This window comes from Vipera berus (genome assembly GCF_964194415.1).
Source record: "Vipera berus genome assembly, chromosome: 9".
Classification (NCBI taxonomy): Eukaryota; Metazoa; Chordata; class Lepidosauria; order Squamata; family Viperidae; genus Vipera; species Vipera berus.
The window spans coordinates 4,862,340-4,878,380 of record NC_138212.1 but is presented as its reverse complement, the minus strand read 5'-3'; the positions used below and the strand labels follow the sequence as shown (position 1 = coordinate 4,878,380).

Sequence of the window (16,041 nt, the reverse complement as noted above, 5' to 3'; positions counted from 1 at the left end):
GGGAGAGGCAGTGACCGCGCGATCTCCCTCCAGACGACGAGAACGGCTCGCGAAGCCGGAAGTCGCCGAGGCAATTTGCCCATCGAAGGGCGGAAGTCGATTCAATTTTTTTTCCTTCTTCTTCTTCTTCTTCCTGTTTTCCTAATCTGGATAATAAGTTTCTTGATTCTGTTTGTTTATCTGGGTTGGTATTCCCTTGATCTTCCTTTTCTAAGCAATGGGATCTATTGTTGCTGGGGTTCTGTGATAAATGTTAAAGATCTCCCCACATTCCAAAAGTAGGATTGCTTAATTATTATTTTTTTAAAAAAAATCTGTTTAGAATTTTTCTCCTTGCAGCTGCCAGGGTAAAATTGGTGCAAAAAGAGATTTTCTTACCCTACTAATATTTGGGGAATAAGGATGTCAAGTTCTAAACATGGCTAGACTATCCAAGGTACAGAGTGAGGCCCTTGCCTTAAGCTGCAGATTGGGAAGGGCAGAGAAGATTGTGATTTTATTGCCGTGCCTTTGGATGTGAACCTTGACTTCTCCTAAACCAGGGGTGGGGAACCTTGGCTCTTTTATGACTTGTGGACTTCAACTCCCAGAATTCCTGAGCCAGCTATTTGGACTTCAGGAGTTTTTTGTTCTAATTTGTAGAGGAACTCTTCTGTGATCCATGAACGGGAAGTGGCTGTTTAGCAAAGGAAAAGATAACAAAGAAGAATGTTGCCCCAGCTGGAAACCCCTTCAGAGAAAGGACTGAAGATTGCCAAGGAACTCAGAGGAAAGAATAAGAAATAGAATAGAATAGAACTTGAAGGGACCTTGGAGGTCTTCTAGACCAGCCCCCTGCTCAAGCAGGAGAACCTATACCGTCTCAGACAGGTGATTGTCCAGTCTTTTCTTGAAAATCTCCAGTGATGGAGCATCCATGATTTTTGGTGGCCAGCTGTTCCACTGGTTGATTGTCCTCACTGTCAGGAAGTTTCTCCTTAATTCCAGGTTGCTTCTCTCCTTAATCAGCTTCCAACCCTTGTTTCTCGTCCTTCCCTCTGGTGCTTTGGTGAATAACGTGACTCCCCTCATCTTTGTGGCAGCCCCTCAGATACTGGAACATCGCTATCATGTCTCCCCTATTTTTTCTTTTCTTTAAACTAGCCAAACCCAAGTACCACAGCCGTTCTTCGTATGTTTTAGTCTCCAGGCCTTGGATCATCTTAGTTGCTCTTCTCTGAATTTTTTCCAAACTCTCCAACACCTTTTTTGTGATATGGTGACCAAAATTGGCTGCAGTATTCCAGGTGTGGTCTTACTAGGGCTTTGTAAAGCGATTGGGCAGTCTAAAAGTCTCTACATTTCAGTACATTAGTTAACACAACAGCATGAAAGTGATTGCTGGTGTTCTTCAAGCAGTCGTCTTCCTCCCCTGTAACAAATGGCTCAGGCAGCCTAAGGCCTCTGTTTGAGGAAGACCTCTCTTTGGTGTGAGGCTGACGTCCCCTGGATCACCCCCACACAGCTCTTTGCTTTGGAAGGCACCCAAGTAAGTGACGTAGGGTTGGGGATATAGGTAGTCCTCAACTTACAACTGCAATTGAGCCCAAAGTTTATGAGACATTTGTTAAGTGAATGTTGACCCATTTTACGACCTTTCTTGCCTTCATTGTTAAATGGGTCACTGCAGTTGATAAGTTAGTAACACGGCGGTTAGGTGAATCTGGCTTCCCCATTGGCTTTGCTTGTCAGAAGGTCGCAAAAGGGGATGACATGACCCCGGGACACAGAGACGGTCATAAATATGAATTTTGATCATGGGACCTTGGGGATGCTGCAGCGGTCATAACTGTGAAATAGTGTCATAAGTCATAGTTGTCAGTGCCAATTTAACTTTGGATGGTCATTAAACGAACTGTTGTAAGTTGAGGACTACCTGTGCACGTGAAGGCAGACATTGGTATCCGAACAGTGCAGTGGAGAGAGGATGAAAGGCATATCTGGACTGTTTTACGAAGCAGAAGATCTTGGAGTAAGCTGCCCGGTCATATGTAAACACCCTGTTCCCAGGTTGGAAAGTTAAAAACTGGAGTGGTTGAGTTATCTAAAAGGCCCCATGAATTACCTCCGGCCAGGAGAATCTATGCTATTGAGGGTGAAATGGAAGTAGTTGAGGATTGATAGCTTTTCCTAGCAACTGCCTGAAACCAGCTTTATTAAGGGCAGCTGCAACAGATGGAAATCTATAGGCAAATCTGGCCAGCTAAACTTCCATTATTGATTTATGCCTATTAGCCCTGGGAGGCTCGCAGCCTCTGTTGGTAGAAAGTTAATAGGGAGAACAACATCACAAGCCAAAAATGCTGGTGGTAAATTATCTGTGGAATGAAAGTTGCAGGGTATCCCGAGCATTGTAAGAACTGGAGATCAATAATTCAAATGCATGTTTTCTGGCACTTATTTCTCCTTTCCTTTCCTTCCTTCCTCTCTCCCTCCCTTCTTTCCTTCCTTCCTTCCTCTCTCCCTCCCTCCCTCCCTGCATTCCTTCTTTCCTTCCTTCCTTCTCCCCTCCCTCCCTCCCTTCCTTCCTCCCTCCCTCCCTTCTTTCCTTCCTTCCTTCCTTCTTTCCTTCCCTTCCTTCCTTTTTACGTCCCCAAGATAACGATAAGATTTATTGCACCGAATGTTAAACCAAATCAATTTCATCTCTTTATTTAAGGGTCTAAAAATAGGGGCCAAGCTACCACCTTTGTTTAAATAATGGGCTTATCGACATTCACTGATGTCCATTATGTGCCTTAATGTCGCAATATTCAATAGCTTTGTGCAGTTCAACTCCCTCGCTTTCAATAATTGCTTTGTGGGTGGAAGCGATTTTCCCGTTGCTGTCTTAAGTGGGCCTTGGTCTATTGCATTCAGCTGACGACACCCCGAAGCAGACAAAGCACACAGACAGAAATGGGTAAAGGAGGGGTAGCCAAATTATACATTCTGCACCATTAGAAAAGTGGGGCTATTTTGTCCTCATTAGCTTGTTCAGAGCTAGCATCAGCAGGCATCAGCATCAGGGCTATTCAGAATAACAGAATCACAGAGCTGGAAGGGACCCTGGAGGTCATCTAGTCCAACCCCCTGCTCAGGCAGGGGAACCTATGCCAATTCAGACAAATGGCTGTCCAGGCTCTTCTTAAAAGCCTCCAGTGATGGAGCACCCCAACCTCTGAAGGCAAGCCGTTCCACTGATCAGTTGTTCTCATTGTCAATAAATTTTGAGCAACGTACATTCTCTTCCACTTTGCTGTTGCTCTATTTACAAGTTGTCCTCAAATTATGACTGTGATCTAGCCCGCAATTATGATCCGAAGTCGTGACGATCATTAAGCGAGTCATCGTATGATTGCGCCCAATTTTACACTTTTTTTATCACTGTCGTTCAGCAAACATGTTGGGGCAAATGCCTTGAACGTTAAGCGAAGGGCACAGTCGTTAAGCAAACCCATTGTTCACTAGGGGGAACGTTTTGCCAGAAACCAGAAGTAAACTCCACTTTCCAGAAAAACCATTAAAAATCACAGCCAAATGACCATAGGATACCACTAATGGCCATACATGCAGGCTGGTTGCCAAATACATCCCAAATACAGTCATGGGAGCATGTGGGGGAGGCCAGCTGTTGGAACTTTGAAGCTGGATTGTAAGTAACTTTTTCGGGTTTTGTTGTAACTTCAATCAGTCATTAAGCAAACGGTCGTAAGCCGAGGACTATTGTACTTGCTTCCCTAAGGATTAGGAGGGGGACCAATCACTTACTGTTCCTTCTTTTGCTCGGCAAAGATATCTTAGGTTCAAGAGGCAAGCTCTTCCAAAAATTTTAATCAGCACTGGATTGATCTATTGCTTATAAATCTTGCTTTTTTCAAGAGAGGAACAGGCAACATCTGTATTACTCCAATGAGTATATCTGCTAGCTACACAGTGACCACCTATTTAACATAATTTATAGCTTGACCCCAAAAGAAATAAGGTTAGAATTAATCTGGCTAGCAAAAGATATTATACTATATAAGCAAACACAATTGGATCTGATGTACCTTATTGTTATTTTGTTTTCATTTAGTTAATTGGTCAATGTAATTGTTTCTAATGAATAAAACAAATACATATTTTTCAGGCTTAATTAGGCTTTCAAGGGATTGCTGATCTGTCTCTTTTCAATTATCGTTGAGCGCTGCAAATATTTTAGGCTATTCCTTATTTTTTGCTCAGCAGTACATTGCAAAACAAAATGGAGTTGAGTCTTAGGCTCTGAATTGCTCTGTTCCCATCAGATGCTGCCAATGCGTGAGAACGAAGACAGGGAAAACCAGAATGAATGTATTTCTTGGATCCTTCCTCTATTTCATATTTACCCTTTTTTATACGGTGGGCTTCAATTGTGGATTGCAAAAGGTACAAAATCTGAATGCTTTGACCACCAAGAACTAAATGTAAAATCTCAGGTCACCATCATATTAACTAATTAAGAATTAAAATGCAGGTTATCAACTTTGGCTTTTTCAAGATGAATTTTGTCTTGGATGGATAACTAGGACAGCACTTATAAAAAACATGTTGCGGTGTATTGACACACCCTGGCAGGAGTGCTTTTGTTCAACATTTCACACAACATGCTCTAGGATATCACACACATAACATATACAAGTAGTCTTTGACTTACAACAATTTGTCTACTGATCATTTGAAGTTGCAACGGCATTGAAAAAAGTGAGTTATGACCATTTTTCAGACTTACAACTCAAAATTCAGACGCCTGGCAACTGACTCATATTTATGACGGTTGCCGGGGCCATGGGATCCCCTTTTGTGACCTTCTGACAAGCAAAATCGGTGGGAAAGCCAGATTCACTTAACAACTGTGTTACTAACTTAACAACCGCAGTGGTTCACTGAACAACAAAGCAAGAAAAGTTGTAACACGGGGCAAAACTCACTTCACAAATGTCTCCCTTAGCAACAGAAATTTTGGACTCCGTTGTGGCCGTAAGTCGAGGACGACCTGTACAGAATTCCCCATTTTTATTTTTATTTTCCAACGGATACTTTCTGTTCTGTGACAATTAAGCATGCCTGCTCCATGGGCAAGCGTTGGCTGCTGAAGATTCCGGAAGGAAGTAGATGTCTCATGTGGGCTGAGTTTATTAAGTTTATCTATTTATCGATGAGATTTTTTAACCTGCCTTTAAGTTACTATAAGTAACTCAAAGCGGCAAACATGCTTAACAGTCCTCCTTCCTCCGAATTTCCCCCACAAAAAACCCTGTGAGGAAGATTGGTCTGAGAGAGTGGGATTGGCGCAAAGTTGCCCAACCAGCTTTCATTCCTAAAGCAGGACTAGAACTCACAGCTTCCTGGCAACTGGCCCAAAGTCAAACAGCTGGCTTTGACTCAGCCTTCTATCCTTCCGAGGTCAGTAAAATGAGGACCCAGATTGTTGGGGGGCAAGATGCTGACTCTGTAAACTGCTTAGAGCGGGCTGTCAAGCACCGTGAAGCGGTAAGTCTAAGGGCTTTTGCTATTTGATGCCTAAGGCAGGTCTAGAACTCTCAGTCTCCTGGTTTCTAGGCCAACAGCTTCACCACTAAATCAAATTGGCTTTGTTTTGTTTTTTTCCTGTTTCGGTACGTAGGTCTGGGCATCTCAGCTTCTTCCAAGCAAACGGTATCTTTCTTCTTGTTTCACCCTGGAACCACCGCAAGGAATGCACAACGCTGTTAGTTTCATCCTTTAAAACTCATTCAAGAATGGTGCTTTCTCACTTCGGCCTGAGGATGGACTTTGGGACTCGGACCACAGCAGGTCTTCACGGAAGGCCAGCGCAAGACTCGATAGAGGAACACCGACCGGAGGGCCAGCCCTACATTTTTCTTCCTCAGAGCGTAGACCAGCGGGTTGGCCAAAGAGTTCAGATGGGAGAGCAAGACAGCCAGATGTTCCAGAGACTCGTACTGTTCACAGCTGGGGCACAGCAGCTGGATACAGTAGATCAGGTGCAGCGGCATCCAGCAGATGAAGAAGACGCCCACCAGGAGCAGAAGGGTGCAAGCCATTTGCATCTCCTTCCTCTTGGCTGGCCACAGGGGCCGCGACTGAAAATGGCCTCGGACGACACGAAAGATGTCGCCATAGATACCCAGCATGGCCGCCAAGGGCAGCAAGGTGCAGACTAAAAAAATGAAATAAACCAGAAACTCGGGGCTAAAGATGGAGGTGAAGGAACAGCGGCCCAGATGCTCGACGTGGCCGTGACTGTAGCTCAGAGTCTCAGGATCGCGATAGGCTTCAGAGAGAAGGTCTCTGGGAGGCTTATCCTGGATGACAAAAACGAAGACGGCTTTCTGGAAGTCGATGGCCATCGTCTTGTTTCCGCTCTGTCCATATTGCTGAAACTGGTTCCATCCCATCATCGGGGAGAGGCCAATCAAGAGGGACAGCAACCAGCAGAAGGCTACGATGATCAGCACCCAGCGCTTCTTCACATGCAAGGGGTAGCTGTCCAATGAAAGACATTCATGAGGATCTTTGGATGGGTAGAAAGCAGAATAACAGAATTGGGAGGGACCTTGGAGGTCTTCTAGTCCAACCCCCTACTCAAGCAGGAAACCCTACACCAATCGTGGCAAAACTTTCAGAGACCGAGTGCCCAAACTGCGACCTAAAACCCACTTATGTATCGCAGGGTGCAAGGTGGGCGTGGCCCACTAGAGGAAAATTCCACTTAGGGTTAGGGTTAGGTCGCCATGAACCCATACAGGAAAATGGACATCGCCAACAAACCCAGAGTGCTTGGGTATGGTTAGGAGGGCACTTACCTTTCTAGACTGCCCTATCTATGTTTCCTGGTAAAATACATGGGAAAATCCCATTGGAGGAAAATTCCACTTAGGGTTAGGGTTAGGTCACCATGGCCTCATACAGGAAAATGGACATTGCCAACAAACTTAGAGTGCTTGGGTATGGTTAGGAGGGCACTTACCTTTCTAGGCTGCCCTATCTAGTTTTCCTGGTAAAATACATGGGAAAATCCCATTGGAAGAAAATTCCACTTAAGGTTAGGGTTATAATAATAATAATAAGTTGGAAGGGACCTTGGAGGTCATCCTGCTAAGGCAGGAAACCCTATACCATTTCAGACAAATGGCTGTCCAGTCTCTTCTTAAAAACTTCCAGTGTTAGGGTTAGGTCCCCATGAACTCATACACGAAAATGGACATCACCATATATATTTTTTTGCACACAGTGGCTGAGGCTTAAAGCGAAAAGGTTTTATAAAACCCAGCTGAAGGCCTAGAGGCAACAACATGCTTGCTAACAGAGAAGGCTCTGTGTGCCACCTGTGGCACGCATGCCATAGGTTCGCCACCACGGCCCTACACCATTCCAGACAAATCAATGTCCAGTCTCTTCTTAAAAGCCTCCAGTGTTAAAAAAAAACTGCATTGTTAAAACCTCCAGCAGACACAGAACTGCTCAGGGTGCCTGGTAATCAGGTGGCAATATAAACTAAATTAATTAGTTCTTAATTATAATTAATATCACAATCAGTCAATTGCAAAAGGCAGCTTTACTTCGAACAACTTATATCCTGTGACGCTACTTTTAAGAATATTAAATAACAACATCTGCCTATCCCAGGTCCTGGCTAGGGAATTCTGGGAGTTGAAGTCCACACGTGACTTCAACTCCCAGCGACTTGTCCTCCAGCCACTAGTGATCTAGTTCATAAATCATGGTTAGACAATGTAATGTCTGAACTGGTGCTGATAAATTAGTTCGATTCTTGCCTTCTCTTAAATTAAAACAAGAATGCAATTGTCCAAAGGAGAGCCACTTAGAAAACTGTTTTGTAGGGTTTTTTTTATCACTGTTGTACACCATTAAGCTTTCCTCTGCCCTTACAAGCCAGGCAGATACCCAATAAAATAGCTAGCGACCAATTTAAGTGGCTGAAAAACAGATGATGTTTACTGGGTGGATAACAGCTTTTTCCCATCCTCAAGACAGTTCATCCTGAAAAAGACAATCTTGTTATTGTCCCAAAATACAAGATGATAAAATATATAAATGGCATTGTTAAAAAGAGAGAACTGATTTGAGACCAAATATTCTTCGGGCACAGCCATTCTTTTTTTGTCGCACAGAATGATCTCAGCTATGAAAACAAGCAAACCAAGATGAGTTGCCCTCAATTCTCTAAACAGAAAGAGAGGGAAGATTCACTACAGAATCCTCGACTTACGACCACATGGAGAACAGAACAGAATAGAATAAAGGAGTTGAATGGGAGCTTGGAGGTCTTCTAGTCTTCAAACGGTTGTCCAGTCTCTTCTTAAAAGCTTCCGATGAGCCCAAATTTATGCACGGAATTTCCATTGCTAAGCGAGACAGCTGTAAAGTGAATTTTGCCACATTTTCCAACTGTTCTTGCTATGGTTGTTAAGCGAATCACCGCAATTCTTAAATTAGTAACACGGTTGTTGAGTCAATCTGGCTTCCCCATGCCTTTGCTGGTCAGAAGGTTGCAAAAGGGAATCACGTGACGCCACCACCACCACCCCAGGACGCTGCAACGATCATAAATACAAGCCAGCTGCCAAGTGTCCAAATTTTGATCACTTGACCATAGGGATGCTGCAATGATCAAAAGTGTGAAAACCGGTCGTAACTCACTTTTTTCTGTGCCATTGTCATTATGGTCACTAAACAAATGGTTGCAAGTTGAGGACTACCTGTACTCCAACCTAGAGAAAGGTCAGGTATTTCCAAAGGCCTGTTTTCTGTCTTCTTCACCTGAATGTTCTCAAGAACATACGTTCTTCCCATGTTTTTACTTGAACAGTAAAAACATGGGAAGAACGTATGTTCTTGAGAACATGTCAAGAACGGTTGCAGGAACTGAGTATGGCTAATCTAGAGAAAAGAAGGGTGACGGGGTGACATGATAGCGGTCTTCCAATATCTGAAGGGCTGCCACAAAGAAGAGGGGGGGAGGTCAACCTGTTCTCCAAAGCGTCTGAAGGCAGGACAAGAAACAATGGATGGAAACTAATCAAAGGAGAGAACATGGATCGCCACGATAGGCAAACCTGCTCGCTAATGTTGGTGCTTTGAATCCAAGATGAAAATCCATGCTAAACTAATCAAGGAGAGAAGCAACCTGGAACTAAGGAGAAATTTCCTGACAGTGAGAACAATTAACCAGTGGAATGGCTTGCCTCCAGAAGTAATGAATGCTTCATCAATGGAGGCTTTTTAAAAGAGACTGAACAGCCACTTGTCTGACATGCTATAAGGCAGAGGTCCCCCAACCTTTTGGTCACTAGGAACCGGTTCCGTGAGAAAGGTTTTTCCATGGACTGGAGGGGTGTGTGGTTTCTCATGCTGTCTGCATCCCACAGATGGGGCTTCACTTGTTTGTGTGGCCCAGTTTCTGGCATCCTATGGCCCACAGACCAGGGGTTGGGGAGCCTTGGTATAGGGTCTCCTGCCTGAGCAGGGGGTTGGACTGGAAGATCTCCAAAGTCCCTTCCAACTCTCTTCTCTTCTCTTCTCTTCTCTTCTCTTCTCTTCTCTTCTCTTCTCTTCTCTACTCTACTCTACTCTACTCTACTCTACTCTATTCTATTCTATTCTATTCTGATTGATTGAAACATGTTCCACTGGCATCTGCAGAATCTCCATCCAGATAGCCGTGACTGTGGCTGACCTCTATCTCTCTCACACACACATTCAAGCTTCACACACTGGGATTCCGATCCAAGAACATGACTTGCCTGTTGGGTAGCTTGAGCTTCAAGTGAGTATGGATGGCTATCACCAACAAGAGGAGGATGGAGAACTGGGTGGTGACCAGTGGGAAGCAGGTGAGGAAGAGGCAGGTGTAGAAATACAAGGTATACTCCATACTGAGCACCATGGAGAAGGGGATGGCTACAGCACCCACGCCCAGGTCAGCCACCGCCAAGGACACAATCAGATAGTTGGTGATACAGCGCAGTTCCTTGTGCAGGTAGATGGTGAGACACACCAGCAGGTTGATTGTGATGATGGCCATGGCCAGGATGCTCTCAAGGACCACAAAACCAATATCCATGGCAGCTCTTGTTCTTGGGGATCATCTGACGGCCAGGTCACTTGTTCTTGCCGAGAGTTTGATCTATTCCATCCAAATATCTTAAATCCAAAAGGCCCGTCAACATCCACCTACCTCTCTGACTTCTGCAGTGTGAAACCTTAGCTTTTTGCTTTCCATGAGCAATAAGAGAGACCGATCTCTGTTTGCTGAGTGCATTGCCAACCCATAGATCAGATCTGTCATGGGCACGAGATAGCTTTTCATGTGAGATAGTGCATTAACCTCCGTGTATTAGAGATGTATTTCTAGAGTAAACCAATCAATGTAAGAGCTTAAGTGGATTGGGGTAGGCAGAGCTAGAGATAATAAAACAACCTGAACTGAAAGATATAATTTGCAGGGGGAGGTTATCACGCCAATTCTGGGATTAAAACTTCCCTTGTATTAAACATCTACCTTTCAGATATAACCAATGAGAAAAGTAGAGTAAAATTAGAATTGTGGGTGTGAGTGTGTAAATAAGCGCAAAATAATTGGGCAACTGCCTTGTTTAATTGCCCGATAACATCAAGGTTGGTAAACCATGCAGGAATTGATCCTGGCTTGCTACCATCTTCAAATGACCTATTGTTTCTATGCAGTGATAGATACACTCCAGGGGTCTCTGGAGGATGGGGGGGGGTTCCAAAAAGTCAAGGTGGCAGCCATCACGATGTGAACTAAGCTCCTCTCATTTATATGCAACACATAAAAATAGGAGGAGCATTGATCTTGGCTTGGTAGACCGTTCCTTTTGGTCCCTATTGCCCCATACCATTATCTCTTTTTCCTAAGCAGTCTTACTTTTGCCGCCATCTTTTGTCCATTTATTTCTAAGAGGCAACTTGGTCTAGTAGTGGTTAAAGAAACTAGGAGACTGTGAGTTCTAGTCCAAATCCGCCTGGGTGATTTTGGGCCAATCACAAGAAGATGGTGAGTTCTAGGCCCGCCTCAGGCATGAAAGCTGGTTGGATGACTTTGACCCAGTCCCTTCCTCCCTCAGACTATCCACCTCACAAGGTTGTTGTTGTTGTTGTGGGGAAAATAAGGGGAGGAAGGAGTGTTAGGTGTGTGTTTGCCACCTTGAATTGTTTATATAACTTAGAAAAGCAGGATTAAAAAAAAAGAATAAATCCATTCTTTCCTTTATGTACCTCTCTTTCTCCTCCCATTTTTATTCTTCATTTTTTTACCACTTTTGGATTCTGAGAGTAATTTTAAAAAAAAAACACCAAAATTTCAGTTTGCCTTTTGTAAATGAGGAGTGAAAATTGCTCAAAATAACACACAGTGTGTGTGTGTGTGTGTGTGTGTGTGTGTGTGTGTGTGTGTGTGTAATCCAGAAGGTGTCCAGCAAATCATCTACTTTTATGAAACTGAATAAACAGAGCTGGAAGGGACCTTGGAGGCCATCTAGTCCAACCCCCTGCTCAGGCAGGAAACCCTATACCATTTCAGACAAATGGCTGTCCAGTCTCTTCTTCAAAACTTCCAGTGTTGGAGCATTCACCGCTTCTGGAGGCAGGTTGTTCCACTGGCTAATTGTTCTCACTGTCAGGAAGTTTCTCCTTAGTTCCATGTTGCTTCTCTCCTGGATTAGTTTCCATCCGTTGCTTCTTGTCCTGCCTTTGGGCGCTTTGGAGAATAGCTTGACTGCCTCTTCTTTTGGGGCAACCCCTGAGATTATTGGAAGACTGCTGTCATGTCACCCTTAGTCCTTTCCCTTCTTTTCATTAAACTAGACCTACCCAGTTCCTGCTGAATAAAAATCAGCTTCTGCAAAAGAAAGATGTAGGAAATCAAAATCAACATCTGGCTGTGGCTTCGCCAGAAGCAACTTGCTGGTCTTGAGGGAGACGATGGTGGTCTAAAGAAGGTCCCTTGTCTGATAAAGCTGTTCTGTTTTGGGGGGTTTTTTCCCCTTTCATTTAAAGCATGTTGCTTAATGGCACTCTCCAGGTGTAAATGAGTTTCTATTTTTTTCTCTCATTAGATTCAGGTTAACTGCTTATTTTTTAGTATAGGCGCAGACTGCGGAAATGGACGGCTTGCTTTTGGCATGCCTTCCCTTCCACAAATGAATTCAGCACGTCCCTAATGGCCATTCCCCCACATCAGGTGCCTGCCTAAATTGGAAACCCCCATGCATTCTGGCTCTTTTTCCTAATTATTGAAGGAAAAATACAGCTCATCGGGGAAAATGTGCACTAAAATCTAAGGCAAGCTTGTTAGGAAGATTCTGGAGGTGGACAGATCTGCACAGATTGCTAACTGCCTTTCCGAGAAACAGGAGACCAATTAGAATCAGCCGGATAATCCCACTACCAAAATTGGCAGTGAAAAGAAAGGGTGGAGGGGAATTTCTCCATAATTCCCATGCCTATGGCTTCATCGTGAATATATTAGGATTTCATGGGTGGAGGGCCTTCTTGCATGCTTTACAAATAATAGCAACAGTCCTCCGGAGACTTTCCTTGCAAGCTGCATGGATTAAAGGGTGTGGGGGGGGGGAAAAATCAGAGACATATATAAGGGACTTCTCCGTGTCACCAGTGGCTTACTGCAGGCGGGATCATAGACTGGAGTTCTTCCAGTTTGCTTTTTTCCCCTTGCGGTAGGGAAGGGCAATGCTTTTTTTGTAAAAGAAAAAGGTGCCGGAACTCACACATGTCATACAACCCACCTTGCCTACCCTACAAGGTTCCATCCAAAAAAGGTGCCGGAACTCCATTCTGAGCATTCTGTGAGAAAAAAAGCCCTGAGGAAGGGACTTTAAAAGGATGGGCTACCTTTCTTGGCTGTGAGCTGTGCAGAGAGCACTAAAGTGACAGAGGATCATGGGATATACAACATCGATGCATTTAAAGATAAAAGGTTTGCCCTGTCCAGTAGCGTCCGGCTCTAGGTGGCTGTGCTCATCTCTGTTTCTTAGCCAAGGGAGTCAGTGTTGTCTGAAGACAATTTTGTGGTCAATGTGGCTGGCGTGGCTACAGCTGAGGCGCATGGAATGCTGTTATTATTTTCCGAGTTGAGTGGTACCTATTTATCTACTTGTGTTTCCATGCTTTCAAACTGCTAGGTGGGCAGGAGCTGGAGCAAGGAACAAGAGCTCACTCCATCGTGCGGCGTTCAGATCTCAAAACCCTGGGCTCTCAACTTTCTATATGTTTAAAGAGCAGGAAAACGTACACCCCACAGGAGAGGGGGAATTCAAGATAACTGTCTTCTCTTCAACAGAATTGTATTTGGGATATAGAGGGCTGCAGCATTTAACAGCATTGACCCGCAACAGGTGACCCGCAACACTGGGAGTTTCTCAGCCTTACTAGGTGGAGCAGACAGGAAACATGACTAGTTGTCCTAATTCTGCTTTATTGCAAAGCTACAGAATCTTGCAAGTCTGAAAAGATAATTCTCCTGTCTCCTCTTTTAGAGTCTAAGAAATTAGGGGAAGGGTCCCTTCTAAGCAGCTTGCTCCATCCACTACGCAGCTGTGGGCGATGGTGTCTCTTATCTGATTGTTTCTTAGACAGCTTTTCTTGGCTCTTTTTTCCTAAGATCTGTCCCACATGCTATGACAGGGTCTCCGATTGTTCTCCTTTGGAGACGGTGATTTTGGGGAGGGATGTTTCAAACACTGTGTTGAACTTGAGCTTATCCAAGGATTTCCACCGCCCTTTCTCAACTGGAACACTTTCCAAGGAAGCGGGTTTCAACTCCCAGAATATCCTGGACTTATGCAATTGGGGTTATGCCTCCTCCTTCAAAAGGTGGACAAATCTGCAATCAAGCCAGTCCAGAGGTAACGATCCAACATCCCTCAAGGGAATTGTCACCTTGATATGATTGCCCCACCCAATACAGACCTCGACTTGCAACTGTGCATTTAGTCACCGTTCAAAGTTGCAACGGCACCGAAAAAAAGTGACTTATGACTGTTTTTCACACTTATGACCATTGCAGCCTTCCCTTGGTCAGGTGATCAAAATTCAGAAGCTTGGCAACCAGCTTCTACTGTATTTATGACGGTTGCCATGTCCCAAGGTCAGGGCTTTTTTTCTCATAGAACGCTCAGAACGGAGTTCTGGCACCTTTTTTTGGATGGAACCTTGTAGGGTAGGCAAGGTGGGTTGTATGAGATGTGCAGTGTATGCCTCCCAGCATACACAAAGGACAGCACAGCAGGAGGCTGATGGTGCAGATCAGCAGAGGGGCTGGACAGCTCCGGGCGATGACTGCTCATTCAGGATAAGCCTAATGACTTAAGCTGTTGACAGCCCCAGGCATGGTCAGCCTGGTGGGAAGCCAGGATCTACACCCATTGTCACCTGCACTGGCAGGAAGCCCAGGTTTGAACTGATTGGATGCCATCCACCTGGGCAGGTACAAATAGACGCCAGGCTTCCCTGTTTCCCCAGTTCGTTCTGTTCAGAATAAACTCATCTTTACCCCAGCTCTGTGTCCGTCTCTATGTGAAGCACGCGACTTTACAACATGTGTGAGTTCCGGCACCTTTTTCTTTTACAAAAAAAGCACTGCCCAAGGTCATGTGATCAGCTTTGGGGATCTTTTGACAAGCCAAGTCAATGGGGAAGCCAGATTCATTTAACAACTGTGTTATTAGCTTAACAACTGTGTCAGTAAAGGTCATGAAACGGGGCAAAACTCACTTAACAAATGTTTCACTTAGCAACAGAACATTTGGGCTGAATTGTGGTTGTAAGTTGAGAACTATCTGTGTGATATTTCTTGCAGCCAACTTTCTGCCCTTGAAATATTTTGGATTACCGCCTTTGCTGGCCTTTAAACCCTGCACACAAAGGGAGTATCGACAGGGAGGAAGCTGTTTTAAAGTGATAATAACAACCCTTGAAATAACACTACCTATGTACAATTTTGTTTCCCAATGTAATAGACAGCATTACCAATTGATCTGCAGCCAGCAGAGGGCAGTGCAGGATAGGAATTTTGTCTGCTTTATTTTTCAATTTCACATTATTATTTTTCTTTTGTCTCTGAATCATTGTTGACCTCTGACAACCTCCTACGCTAATTCCTGCATTTTTATTGCAAGGTTGTTCAGAAGTGGTTTGCCATTGCCTCCCTCCTAGGGCTGAGAGAGAAGGCTGGCTCAAGAACACCCAGTTGGCTTCACGCCTAAGGTGGGATTAGAACTCGGGGCCTCTGAGCTTGTGTTTGCTATTTTGTTTTGTTGTTTTGTGTTTTTTTTAAAAAAAAGCAGTTGAAAGTTTTTGGAAGTTTTTCCAATCGCTCTGATTACACCCAAGCTGGGCAGCCAATAAAGGAAGGGGGGGGGGGGAAATACGGAGGAAAGGAAAAATGAAGAGTATATTTATTTACAGCTCTTCTTATGCTGCTGCTGTTTCCCCCACCTGGAATCAGCAGAGGATGATGCTTGCTCTCCCCACTAAAGGTTTTTGTCCTTCTTGTATTGCCTCCGATCCCAATCGCTTGCAAACCCCTGTTTTCCCGCCATCACAGTGGATAGCAAACGCTTCCCAGAGGATTTCCTTTAAATGTTACAACCAGATGTACATTGTGCCCATAAGGAGCTACCTGCCACCTATTTCGGAACCGGTTTTTGAAGCTGCATGGAAGAACACGGGGGGGGGGATTTTTCATCACATTCCCAAGATGGCACCGCAAACCTTGAAACAGTCTGTTTCAATACAAAAACATGATATGTAATGATGTGATGGCTGAATGGGATACAATATGCACACTCAGCTGATTGGGCTAATTAAATGAACTATTTATTTATTACATTTCTGAATTGCTCACCTCACTTAAGTGACTCTGGCCAGATTACAAGAGCCACTATAAACACATGACCAAAACAGGATTAAAAAAACAAGATTGAAAGGCACAGG

At 44.3% G+C, this 16,041-nt stretch overlaps 1 protein-coding gene across 1 annotated transcript; it reads right to left on the bottom strand.

Moving 5' to 3' along the window:
- Positions 1–5,774: 5,774 nt before the first annotated feature.
- Positions 5,775–10,129, bottom strand: LOC308671855 (adenosine receptor A1-like; the record flags this gene model as incomplete). The annotated part of the gene is made up of 2 exons (XM_081334338.1): positions 5,775–6,528; positions 9,810–10,129. The coding sequence occupies 2 exons, from the start codon at positions 10,127–10,129 to the stop codon at positions 5,775–5,777; spliced, it is 1,074 nt and encodes a 357-aa protein (XP_081190464.1).
- Between the last annotated feature and the right edge of the window lie 5,912 nt (positions 10,130–16,041).